Raw genomic sequence first — 14,110 nt, forward strand, 5'->3', positions numbered from 1 at the left:
CCTCAAACTGACTGCTACAAATATCGTTTGTGCCCAAGATATTGCTGTATCCCCATTACAGCAACTCCTTTCTAAGAACTTTATCATCCTTCCATGAGAATTGAAAACTTTTTGCTGTCTTAACCTTGTATGGAAATTATTGAATACTTCGATCTGCATAACACAGAATCACAGAATGTTAGGGATTGGAAGGGACCTCGACAGATCATCTAGTCCAATCCCCCTGCCGGAGCAGGAACACCTAAGTATAGGTTGTATATCCTTGGTACTTGCTGTGGAGAGTTAATGGTCATCCTGTGTTCCAGCACAATTTCTTTTCTTGGCACTAACAGATAAAAAGCTTGGAAGACTTGTAATGACTATGTTAATAGCTTTTCACTTGCCCATAAGGACACCTCCCTGTCATAGGGCATTCGATTACTGATAGAAGAGCAGCAGGGACTGTTCCAGGCATTCCTGTTCGGGATTGGTACTCATGTGAGCATCTTATTAAAATGTTTAGTGAGCCTTGCTTTTAGATTTACAGAGACCTAAAGTGTATATATTTGTGTGTCTGATTGATAAGCTGAAGAAAGACAGCAGGCTGGAAGGACTCCAAGAATAACCTTGATTCACCACCAGGGAGCTGGAATTGTTAGAATTCATAATTTGTAAATTGTTTGGCGTTGGCTTGTTCCTGAGAAACAACTGGAATTCAGGGACATGTTGCACAGTAGTTCAGATGTGAGCTCCTTCACAACGGAATCGTCCAGCAGGAAGCATTGGCAGAAAGTATTCTGAAGGACTAGGGCTGATACCGTCATTCTTGTGGTGAAAAATGACCTTCATCTTACCTGGGCACACCTCTTTGTATGACACTTTTTCACAGCACTGGAAATGACGAGCCATGCTGTGTGTCTGACATAACACGAGCACATGGACAGTGAAGTCCCTCATCTCACAGCTCTTCTGAAGCCATCTTAGCCTGAGCAGGGGCTTTCAGACTGATTTGGAGTTTAAGTACCTGTTTCGAAGGAGAGATATAGAATAACATTATTAATTAGGTGCCACTGATAGTACCTCTTTTGGAGTGAACTTAATATGAGAACATTTGAATTTCCACATTGTGAAATTTCTTTTCTCTTAGTGGAGGTATCACTTTTCGGATCAAACTGGCTCAATCTAGTTTAATTTTTTGAGGGTAAGATGATGGTGTCTAGTTCTCACCCTTTCAGCAACAAAGATGAAAACTCAGCAGTGTTTCGATCCCCTGATAATTTTCCTATATACTGTTCTGTTACTTCAGGTTTGACCCCTTTCACAGTTGAATAAATTCCACAATTTTTGGCTGATACAGTTGAAAGCCTTTATAAAATGATTCCAGCTGTATTGTTTTAATGAGCCATTTAGGATCTGCGTTCACCTGTCTATCTGATTGCATTTTTATCTGATGGTCCTTCAGGTGAAACTACAAGATGACGTGGAATGAGGGTGATACTGGTGGCCTTAGCCCTCACACTGACAGTTTCAAGAAGTGTAAGAGATACATGCCTGCTACACGGACACTTCTTCAAACACAACTCATGCAAATTCACTGTTATCTGAAGTATTTGTCCAATACTTAACCAGAACCTGGGCACGAAGCTAGACTGATATCATGAACATCAAGCTCAATATTTCTTGCTTTGGAGGAGCCCAGCTTTCCCAAAAATGTCATTATTTTCTTTTGATTGTTTCTCTAGTTAGTCCTGCATTGTTTGAGAGACGTCTTATCTCTTTCTAGTAACAAAGAAAAATAACACTGTTTTCTCCCTCTTGTTGCATTCAGTTCTTCTTATACTTGGTTATTGTTAATATTGCTTGTTCATAATTGTAATATGTTTTATCCTTTATTATCCTTTTTATCCATTATGTATTCCTAGAGCTCTTTAGTTTCTGGGTGTTTTGATGTATTATAATACTTACCATTGGAGAAAACAACACTGCTTCATGTAATTTTTGTTCTCTTGAAGCAATAATTGCAATATAAGAAGTTCCCACCACCTGGCCTCCAGTCCTGCAGGATGGAGGATGACTTGTTTTCCTGCAAATTCTTTGCTTTTGCTGAAAGCAAGAGAAGTAATAGTTCTTTATGGGATATGGCATTTATTCCACCAGCTGGATGTGTGTTCCACCCATTGCCTCTTGGTGCAGCATTTTCAGCTGTTGACGTTTCACCATTCTTGCTCTGAAAGCAGAAACAGTAAAAGTTTGAGGTCTGGAGAGAGGTGGTTTTACTGGTGAGATGCAAGATAGTAGCTAGTGATTTCTTTCTGAATAGAAGAATGAATTAATTTTTTCTTCTATGTGTTTGCTATGTTTTGACTTCACATTAGGATGTCAGAGGGCTGGCAGGAGCTACATTCCCACATCCTTTCCACAAATCATCGTCTTCTGCAACCTTCATTCCTGCATTGAAGTACATTCTGTTTTGTATTGAATAAAAATAGAATGAGATGGGCAACAAAGATGATTAAGGGAGTGGAACATCTCCCTTATGAGGAAAGGCTGAGGGAGCTGGGGCTCTTTAACTTGGAGAAGAGGAGACTGAGGGGTGACCTCATTAATGTTTACAGATATGTAAAGGGTGAGTGTCACGAGGATGGAGCCAGGCTCTTCTTGGTGACAACCAATAATAGGACAAGGGGTAATGGGTTCGAACTGGAACACAAAAGATTCCACTTAAATTTGAGAAGAAACTTCTTCTCGGTAAGGGTGGCAGAGCACTGGAACAGGCTGCCCAGGGGGGTTGTGGAGTCTCCTGCTCTGGAGACATTCAAAACCCACCTGGACACATTCCCGTGTAACCTCATCTAGGTGTTCCTGCTCCAGCAGGGGGATTGGACTAGATGACCTTTTGAGGTCCCTTCCAATCCCTAACATTCTGTGATTCTGTGATTCTGTGAGATGTTTCAGTCTTAAAAGGGTTAGAAGTCCTTTTCTCAACTTTTTAAAGTTTTGGTTGGGGCTTTTTTTTGCACAAGGTAACTACTATTTTAGACCTGTAGCCTCTTGCCAGACATGACTTGGTGAATAACAGTCAGGGTAACTGTTGTGCTACGTTCTTTCATCATCCTTAAAAATGGACTTTTGGACAGAGTTCCATAAGGAAAAAAATCCCACTTCAGATCTTTGTCACTGAGCTGAGGTTATTGTCTATCTAATATAACATGTCTTTATGCAGGAGATGGTGTTGCTTTTTATTCTGGACAGTGCATCTTGATGACACCTGTTTAATATCTCGAGATCATACAAAATACACATTGTATGCCTCTAGACTTTGACCCCAAGAGCTGCATGGAAATTTGCCAGAACATGTAATGGCTGCAGCTAATGTGCATGTATTTGCATAGCTGCTAAAATTAAAAAGCTGGTAATTGTAATATTTTCATGGATTTGTATCTTCCCTGATGGATTACTACAAAGAGCTTGTTGATTGAGTTCACTAGCAATTAAAGGGAGCAGTTGGTCTTTCTTATCTTTCCTTACAGGTGAAGTGAGAAGGGCATCCACGAGTTGCTTGTGATCACTGGCTATATTCTAGCCAGATCTACCTGTCAGTCAGCTTTTAGCAGAAAGCTCTGGCTTCCTGCCATTTTATCTAGTCCACCTTGTGTGTTTCTTTTCACTCATCCACTGACAGGCTTTATCTTATCTTCTAGGGAAGACTTCCACTTTTGCCTCTGCTGGAGAGGTAGGACTGGGAGGCTGTTGTTTGGTTTATTCTCACTGACCTCTCTCAGGATGGTGTGACCCTTGTATGTTTCCACCCCGACTGCCACACTGAAAACCAGCTGGAGTTGAAGCCAAAAGTCCCAAAGGGACAAGAAACAGCACTAACGGAGACTGGCCAGACTTTCTGTTCTGCAGTCCCATCTTGCACAAATGAATAGAGAAAATAAAAGAGGGCATTCAGCATTTTGGACATAGCAAGGAACAGTGGAGAAAATTTAAAATGCCTCAGATGAGAGTAAAGAAAAGAGACTCAGTGTCAAATGGAAACTGGCCATTTGAGTTTGGTGGGGCTAAGTAAGGAGGGAGGAATGGAAACCTTGTGGAGGAAAACTACCCAAAGACCTAAGGAGGGAGAGTTGATCCTCAAACATGCAGGAGGTGAATCACCATTTGATCATTTCTTTTCTGCTATATGGCTGAATATCCCATTACCTAAATGGCAGAAACAACAACAAAAAAATCATTTTACTTTATGTAACAGCCTGCAGTTTCATCTGTGTAAAGCATGTTGGTTCCAAACACAGAGCACGATTTAACTCTTCGCACCCTCAGTTAATTTTGTTATTAAGGAAGTAGATTTGAAGAAGCATTTTAAAATCAGTTTTTTCCCACCTGTCTGCCCTTTGTGTGTAATTATGTTTTGGTGAGAGATTTGGAAAGAAAGAAGAAAAAAAAAAAAAAGTAAAAAAGTAAAAACAAGCATCAGTCAGGCTCTCTTACAGACTTTGCTACAGAACTGAGAATTAATTTGCAGTTATTCTCCTTTGCTGTATGCTCATGCTGATTTGGGAGTTTTTGTTTGTTCTGCCTTTTTAATATCTAATCTTTATTTCCAGTTGTGGCTTGTTCCACATTTTCTGCATTTACTCTACATTATCCAGGACCCAGAGGTTCAGATAATCATCCATTTCTATCTCAACCTTTTTACTCACTGCTATTTCTATCCAGACTTGTTGCATGTATATGTGGAAGATATCATCTGTTCATAAAGCAAGAGATGAGGCAGAATTCATTAAAGTCACCAGCACTTCTGTGATGGGTAAAAACAACAGCAGCAAAGGCCAGCAGAAAGAGAAAAGTAATTGTAGCAAAAATGTATAAATTCCCATCTCCTGACAGTTGTTTTTCGGTGTGAATTGTTATTAGTTTTTTAAATATTCAGGTACCAGAAATTCTGAATCTAGAAAAGTTACCCAGCTTTGCTGGATTTCTGGTTTCCTTGACAACCATTCATATAAATAGTAAGAACCTATTATGGGGGGAATATCAGTATAATCAAAACGTATTAAAAACCTAGGAAAAAAATTAAATTCAAGGTTGAAGTTACAAGTTATCCAGCAAACATTAACGGAAGAGTCTGGTTTTGATTAAATAAGTCTCTTCTGTTAATGTTTGCTGGACACCTGACAAGGATGGACCAAAGGCAGTGATTTTCTGAAGCTGAAATGCAAGGAGACTCCTTTTGACACTCCTCTGAGGAATGTCTTACAAGTGTCATTCATCTTCCTCCTCCAAGGCCCTTTAGTCACTTAGAATTGGTCTGTCTGGTTCACTTTTGATTCTTTTTTTTAATTATTATGTTTAAAAAATAAATATGGTGTGCTGAATACACACAATTTTAACCTGTTATTCTTCTCCTTTCTCAATGATTTGGTTAATCCAATCTCAGCAACAAGGTATTGATATCATTCTCCTGGAAGCAAGAGAGTGAGAAAGGGGATCAGCCAGGTGTCCCTGCAAAGAGTTTAAATATTGTGAGGTATAGTCAGTGTGAAATGGGAAAATATTTCCTGAAACTAACCCCGACCCGTGCTAGTGCTGCTGGAATTGTGACTCAGTTTTCATGAATGTGAGAAGAGAGATGGCAAAAATTCACAGCAGGATGAAGTTCTCCCTGTGTGAAATTGAAAAACAGTGATGAGTAAAAACCGTGCATCAAGAACAGTTCCTGTCCTGTGCCAGCAATACGATATTGTTTGTTTCCTCTCTCTTTATGCTTTGTATTGCAAAAAAAACCCCAACTTAGTAATATGATGGTCGCTAAAATGGTGACAGTATTTTCCTCGAGTTTCAAAACAACATGAAAGCCCCAGTTCCATGAGCTTTGTTGTAAATAAAGGTCACATGATTTAAAAAAAAATAAAAATCCTGCTACTTCTAGCATTCATAGAAGCAGCAAAGCACTAAACAAGTAGTGAAAAAGCTGTGAAAACAACTTATCAGCTGTGTCTAGGAAGTTATTTATGCAGTCTAAGGAAACAGCAATTTTTGAAGTTAGCTGAATTTCCAGGGCTGTTTTCCCATGCCTGGGCCATTTGTAAGGGCTGCCTGCAGACAGCAGCTGCCAAAGAATTTAGGTGGTCTTCCTCCACAGAGACCCCTCCAGCTCTAAGTTCTTGCACCATGGAGATTGCACTGGTTTTCAGATCAGAGTCAGATACAATTCAGAACAATTCATATATGATTCGTGTAGGCCTATGACACTCTTCATGGTTGTGCTGTGGCCTGGATGTCTTGTTTTTTTTAAAGAACCTGAAGTTAGTTTACCAGCTGACTGATGAGGGGCCTGGAGCATCTTTCTTATGAAGAGAGACTGAGGAAGCTGGGTCTCTTCAGCCTGGAGAGGAAAAGGCTGAGATCTCATCAGTGTTTATAAATATCTTAAGGGTGGGTGTCAAGAAGATGGGACCAGACTCCTTTCAGTGGTGCCCAACGACAGGGTGATGGGCAACGGGCACAGACTGAAGCACAGGAGGTTCTATCTGAATATGAGGAGAAACTTCTTTACTTTGAGGGTGCCAGAGCACTGGAACAGGCTGCCCAGAGAAGTTGTGGAGTCTCCTTCTCTGGAGACATTCAAAACCTACCTGGACACATTCCTGTGTGATCTGCTCTGGTTGAACCTGCTTTAGCAGGTGGGTTGGACAGGGTGATCTCCAGAGGCCCCTTCCAACTCCAACCACTCTGTGATTCTGTGTGATTCTGTGATATAAGCTTCAGGGAGATGGTGCCTATGTTAAAATTGGTGAGAGTAAGCAGATGCTAAATACTTTAGGAAATCCAGATTTCCATCAGGTCATTTATTACAGAGCCTAGTTCATATCTCTCTTTATTTCAATCAGCATATTCTAGATTTCAGATCTTTTTTTTTTGCAGCAAAACCTGTCGGGAAAGCTCTGGGAAAGCAGAATTACCTACATTCGAATTTCCACAGCTTTTTTTCTGACTCTTCCTATTTGCTACTTGCTGTTTCCCCACCACAGTGAATCCGCGGCCATTAAGTCCACGTGGTGGTGGGATTTAGGTCTATTTGATCCTGTTTATTAGCCCACCTCTGACAGGGGTACGTTCAAGTGGCACGTTCTGCCTCCGGGCTGTTCCTCAGCCTGGAGCATCAACCCATCCAGTCTGACCCTCAGGCTCTTGCAAGGTACTGGCTTTAGTGCTATTTTGTGAAGTCAGCTGGGCAGAAAGGGTGTCTTTTATTCAGAGTGGGGATAAGGATATTATGTCATAACTGAGGATTATTTTGATTGATTTTTTTTTTTCCAAGCACATCTAGGATGAGGCAGTGAATGTAGTGAGAAAATCAATAGAGTATTGAAGGTTGCATTTTTCCAGTGTAAAGTGTTTAAGGACATGCTGCTAGGGAAAATGCTTCATCAGCCAAACTTTCCTCATCTTATCATGCTGAACAGGAAGCACTTTTTGCAGCTCAGAGGGTGCTACAGTGCTATTTATTCTGTGGGACAGTGAAGAATTCTGTTAAACGAATGGAAAAATTATTATTTAACAGACAAGAGTGTCTGACAGGAAACTCATGAAGTTTAACAAGGAGCAGTACAAAGTCTTGCACCTGGAAACTACCAGTATATGCGAGGGGCTACACAGCTGGAAAGCAGCTTGGCAGAAAAGGACCTAGAGATCCTGGTGGACACAAGGCTGAACATGGAACAGCGATGTGCCCTTGCAGCAAGGAGGGCCAATGGTAGCCTTGGCTACATTCGGAAAGCAGGCCAAGGGAGGTAATCCTTCTTCTCTACTCAGCACTGGTGAGGCCACACCTGGAGTGCCGGCTCCAGTTCTGGGCTCCTCGATACATGAGAGACATGGACACACTGGAGAGAGTCCAGTGAAGTCCACTAAGATGATTGAGGGACTGAAGCATCTCACATATGAGGAAAGACTGAGAGAGCTGGGGCTGCTTAGCCTGGAGAAGAGGAGGCTCAGGAGGATCTCATCAATGTATATAAATACCTGAAGGGAAGGTGCAAAGAAGACAGAGCCAGGCTCTTCTCAAAGGTACCCATTGACAGGGCAAGGGGCAGTGAGCACAAACTGAAACACAGGAGGTTCCCTCTGAACATCAGGAAAAACTTTTTACTGTGAGGGTGACTGGACACTGGCCCAGGTTGCCCAGGGAGACAGGAGAGTCTCTGTCCTTGGAGATATTCAAAAGCCACCTGGACATAGTCCTGGGAAACCCGCTCTAGGTGGCCCTGCTCGAGCAGGAGGGATTGGACCAAGTGACCTCCAGAGGTCCCTTCCAGCCTCAACCACTCTGTGATGCTGTATGGACTGAAATCTATTCCTCAGGAAAAGTCAGGAGAGATTTTCTTCTGGTAGGGAGGTAGTAAGGTTTGCTTAACTGGGGAAAGGCTGCATTTGGAGGTGAAATGCAGCCTCAGGTTTATATAGCTGTCTAGCAAAAACTCTTGAGTACTTCGTTTAATGTTAATATCATATAAACCCTCCCAATCCAAGAAGCACAAAAAGCCAGGTTGTTAGGTTGTCTGTCGACGTCTGTACTTGAGGGAAGATGGTAAGTAATGACAGAAACGTATACAATCCTACAGAATCCTAGTTTGGCTTTTCTGTGCTTCTATGCTGGCTACTGTTTTTATGCTCCAGTCTGTGTATATATAAAACAGCACCAAGGTAAGACAGCAAATACATTATCTCTTTTCTTGTGCTTCACCTTACCACTCTGTTTATCATAATTTTGTTAATGCACCAGAGAAGGGTGAGTGCAGCAAAATCATATTTGCAAACAAAGTATCTTAGCCTGTAAGACTGATGACCTTTAAGAGCACAAGATTTAAATAGAAATGTACTAATAATTGAATTCAATTAATTGGGCTTTTAGCAAATAGGAAACTGTACCTCATCCTGGCATGTAACTTCAAAATGCATTTTTCTCCTCGCTCAACTAGAGCACCTGCCCTGTTCTGTTCCACACTTAGGCTTATGACTGGCACTCATCCCTGTGCGCTACTCCCCACATCCATCTTTCTAAGAGCTGTTTTGTTTCGCTTTCCTGTTTTACTAACTCTGTTTTTTCTGTTCCTACCATATCTTCTAGGAATATTTGTTCTTTTAAGGCAACTCTGATCTAGCTTTTAAAGTAAATGACCGACAAGCATTCCATATATGGGCCATCTTAGCTATGCTAGAGAAAAAAATGGATAAAAACGTACAGAAAATATTTAGACAATATTTAGATAAATGGTTAAATGTTACCAGTTGTATCAAGGTGGACAGCTTGGAGGTTGCAGAATTTTGCAAGAGTTTGTGCTTAGGCCATCTTAATTATCTCAGACTGACACTTCTTAACTACTAAGCACCTATTCAACCATAGTGTTCTTGTGTTTCTTTTAGTAAGACCATAGGTAATACCCAGAGGGAGTGAGCCTTCGCAGTGCTGGTGTGTAGCATAAGGAGTTTTCCTTGACAAAGAATTTGGAATGGTTACATTATTCATGAATAGCAGAGCAGCAAAGAAATTATGCTGGGTACTAATTAGGACCCCTGTTTATGTCTTAGTCAGCCCTGCATCAGAGAAGATTGCAGATACATTGAACCGATTGGCAGTTCAAATTTCAACATACGCTTAAATCAAACAGGTGCTAGCCAGCTGTGATGAACTGTTTGGAATAGGGACGGCTCCTTTCCTTTTCAAAAGCGATCCTTTCAGACAGCAGGCTTCAGGATGGCGGGCTCTTGGCTCCTGTGTGCCAGATTAGAAGGAGCAGCCACACAAGGATCTCTTCCCTACAGTGATGTTACATGTTGGGAATCTTGAGAGCAAAGAAAGTAATTGCTCCTTGGAGGTGATTCTTACTTTTCCAGCCAGCTTTTACCTTCCCTGCTTGTCTCAGGCTGTCCATGTGACATCGGAGACCCTGCCTTATTAGGCTCATTTACATAAGCATATTAGGAGTTACTCTAGAGCAGAATTGCATTTGCACTAATTAAATGAAGGACATGCCATCCCAAATTAATAACATCGGGATGGGTAATAATAAAAGCAAACTCGAGTCTGTAAAATTACTGTAACTCTTTCAGAATGTCAGTATGACGAGAGAGCTGATCTCCATGGCTGGTCTAGCACAAAGATGTCCAGTGGCAGATTCTGAGGAGGTGGAGTAAATACTGCCTTGCTGACACCTTGATGTGATGCTCCATTCCTAGGGCCATCATGTGGAAGAGCTAGGACCACAAGTAACTAGAGTCTTGAGGCTATGGATTTGAAATTATTTCTGTTGCACAAATAGAAGAAATTTCTGGGGAACATCGAGGTTCATTTTTGTATAACTAGAGACTTAATATTGTCATATATGTGGGAGACAGAAGCTAAATTTCTCTTCTAAGTACCATACAAATGAGAGAGAAAGCAAGCAAGAAAAAATTAAATAAGCATGATGGCTCTTTAGACTCATAAATAAAACCATGCTCCCTGTTACTTCACTCTCTAAGTGCTTTCATAGTGGTTTGTACCAGAGTCCTAGCATTCCTTGCTTGTGCTACTTCTGGCATTCTACAGTGCAAGTCCTATAGAGAGCACAAGTAAATAATACATAAATGCATGTAGGTGACAATGTCAGCCAGTGGCCACATACAAATTATATGTACAGACAAGAGAACACACAAATAGATAACTTAAAAAAAAAATCTTCACACTTCAATTTACACTTGCTGGTTTGGGGTTGTTTTAAGATATCATACTTTTCCTACCTTTCCTCTTAAAAGTTGCATGCTGTTTTAAAGGGAAAAGAGGAGGTCAGCTTACATTGGCCAAGGCCTTGTTACTCTTGTAGCTCTTATTAGCCTTTTTTCAACACTTCTTCCAACACCCAAATGAAGTTTAAGAACCCTTTCTATTACAGGAAGGTTTTCTTGAAGGATTTTGGAGTAAATGAGCTCCTCTGTGCAAAAGCTGTTTCACATAATAAACTTTAGAATGACAGTGAATATATATAAGGCAGTTAAACAGCAAAATAAATCTTCTCAGTTTTATGAATGTGCTTAATTTCTGCCTACTTTCTCCAAAGTATAACGTGCCAGGACAAATCCTAAAATCTGCCTCAGGTCCCCTGTAGACAAAATACTAATTGACATTAATGGGAGCATGACTCAGGGGAAGACTTAAAATCTGAGAGTTGTAGTATATGCTCTTTAAAACATTAAATGAGGAGATTCAGAGAGTGTAGTAGGAACTTTTCAAAAAATTCTATGTCCCACTTTCAGCAGTGACTTCTAAGATTTGAGAATTTGAGTTGCACAGAAAGAAAAAGAAACATAGCTCATGGAATATCCTAGTGCCAGTAGTACAATGAAATATTGAGTTTCTTCTCCCAGCTTATTGTAGAAGCTGTAGAAATGTTCTATTTAGCCCCTACTGAAGAAATGTAAATGTTTGGGTTTGCCTCTTCAATACATAACAAACAAAAAGTGTGGTTAAAAATGTTCTCTCCCTTTCTCCACATTCGAGCATGTCTCTATGTTGTCACTAGTTCTATAGGTAAAGATGTGAGGCTTGTGGAAAATCGGAGTTTTTAAGAATCAATTTTTTTTGCAATTTTCTGGCACTTTTTTCCAAATGACTGGCCCTTTGAAATTCTAACCTCCAAATCTGTAAGAAATAACAGGAAAAAAAGTTATGTTTGTTACTTCTCCTTCAGAGTCAGAAGGTTCTGGGAGTGGCAAACACAGATGTTTTTGTTTCATTTGAAAATAAAAGCAATATATGGTACACCTGAAGTTTTGTTTTAAAAATATATTTCAATTTTGTCGGAATATGTGGATGTCTCAGAACAGATTGTGCCACGTTGGAAAGGCTCAACTGATTTTAATAATATTGTGAAAAGCAGTTGCTTCAAATAACTTTTTTTTTCAAGCTTTCAGAAACTTCAGCATATTTCAGAGCTTCTGATGTTAATTTAAAAGTAGGGGTTGAGATTAATGTTTCCACCTGGCGTTTTATGGTGTTGTATTGCTGATACACCGAGATCTTCCAGTGTTACAGGAAGCTGGTGTCAGGAAGCGTTTCTCCCTCTAATTAAGATTCTTTTTTCTTCCTCTTTCCCGCTTCCCATTTCCTGTCAGTCGGAAGTGTCTTGGATCCCCAACAAACACTACTCTGGGATTTACGGGCTGATGAAGTTGGTTCTGACTAAGACTCTACCTTCCAATCTTGAGCGAGTCATTGTCCTCGACACAGACATAACATTTGCCACTGACATTGCTGAGCTATGGGCCGTCTTTCACAAGTTCAAAGGTATTCTAATGACTTTTTTACTGTCTTTATTTGTGGGGGAGGGAGAATAGTAATGCAAACAGTCCAGTGGGGGTAAAAGGGCTATCTGAGTTTTGTTAAATGTTTTCACTCTTTCGATCTTTGGTGTTTCAATATAATTGTTCTGTTTGTGAGCTCTTTCCTCAACAACGTTCCTTATAGAATGTTTGGCATTTATTATCTGTGCAGTTTGTTTTATTCGTCTAATTATTTGTAACAGGTGAGAGCTTGACAATACATTAGATGATAAAGAATTATGAGGATGCTGCAGCGAGCTACCGTTCAAGCACCTGTTGGTGGTCAATACTTGGAAGAACTTGTTTTATATTACTTTTTATTAATAAAACCTAATTATTACTTGCAGCGTAACTCCTCCATGTTACCACTGGAAATTAATGAAGTTAGGATCATACTTGGATGGTGGAGGAGGATGAAGGGGGCAGATTTAGACAACTGAATAGAAATAGATTACTGCTTGCTCTTCTTAATTAGTTGATCAAGGGCTCTGGATTTGAAGTATCCACCTAAAGGACTTTTCTCTACCTATACCCATTTTCCACAGTTCCTTGAAAAACTCCTTGATAATTTGACCGGAAAAGAATGTATAAGGAGATGATCACAAAAAAGTTCCCCACTACCCAGTCACAAACCAGAGCACTTTCTTGGCTAACACACTGCTAAAACCATTTAGTTCTCCCAGGCTCCACTGTTGCCTGCTTTTGATTTCAGAGTCAGAGACATGCCCGGTTGTTCTTTCTTACCTTCAGAATATGTATTGGAGTGCTGGTAAGTGCAGAGGCATTCCAGTATCCTGGTTTGAAGATTTACAGCCCCATAAAAGTGTAGCCTTGATGCATATCATCAGCTCTCTTAAAATCACCTCAAGCAAAGTCAACCTAAGCAAATGGGACCATTTATTTACAGAAGCGAAAATAAACCGCTCTGTTAGAAAGGTGACAGAAAAAAGAGCACATTTACTGTACTTAGCCCATACTGAAATCCACAAAGCATCTTTGCTTTTCCCAGTACTCAGCTAATGGGCAGGAGCTGTTATCTTCAGCTCTGCAGTCAAGGAGTGTGTTCTAGTGTTTGCTTCTCCGTGTATTTTTTTCCTTTCCCTTACAGAATCATAGACCCATAGAACAGTTTGGGTTGGAAGGACATTCGAAGGTCATCTGGTCCAAACCCCTGCAACTAGATCAGGTTGCTCAAAGCCCCGTCCAGCCTGGCCTTGAATGTCTTCAGGGATGGGGCATCTACCACCTCTCTGGGCAACCTGGGCCAGTGTTTCACCACCCTCATTGTAAGAAATTTCTTCCTTATGTCTAGCCCTTCTCTGGACATATTGATGTCTTCAGCAGACCAGAAGCAGTCACTTTTATACTTAATTGAGCTATTCACAAACTTGCTTCATTAAGGAATATAAAGTTTTTTCCTTCTCTTCAGGTGCTGTTCAAACCTCTTCACCAAGCCTTTCCCTACACTGAACCTTGAGTTTCATATAGACATATACATTGACAACCATAGTTTACAGAAATGTATGCATGGGGAGTAATGCTGTGCTATTGTACTGGCTCACTGCATGCTATTGTCCCATGAATAGTAATATTTTACTGAATATGGTGTATTAGCATAATGTAGCAGGTACAGAAATGTGTATAAACTGAAGTTGGGCATAAAGCACTGTATGGTCAAAGATAGCAAAATCTGAATTGAGACAATGAGGGGGATCATCTCCTTGCTTATATTTTGTGTCATAGTTTCAATGAAGGTCCCTTGCTT

General features: G+C 40.5%; 1 protein-coding gene across 3 annotated transcripts in view; it reads left to right on the forward strand.

The window, feature by feature from the left end:
- The window catches only part of LARGE1 (LARGE xylosyl- and glucuronyltransferase 1), a gene marked incomplete at both ends in the record, with an annotated part of 199,152 nt that overhangs the window by 81,244 nt on the left and 103,798 nt on the right, over window positions 1–14,110 (forward strand). For all 3 annotated transcript variants that reach the window (XM_080359314.1, XM_080359315.1, XM_080359316.1), the window contains one exon: window positions 12,139–12,310. In XM_080359314.1, coding sequence (XP_080215440.1) covers window positions 12,139–12,310 — 172 coding nt within the window. The remainder of the gene's footprint in view (window positions 1–12,138; window positions 12,311–14,110) is intronic.

The sequence above is a fragment of the Nesoenas mayeri genome (assembly GCF_963082525.1).
Source record: "Nesoenas mayeri genome assembly, chromosome: 1".
Taxonomy (NCBI): Eukaryota; Metazoa; Chordata; class Aves; order Columbiformes; family Columbidae; genus Nesoenas; species Nesoenas mayeri.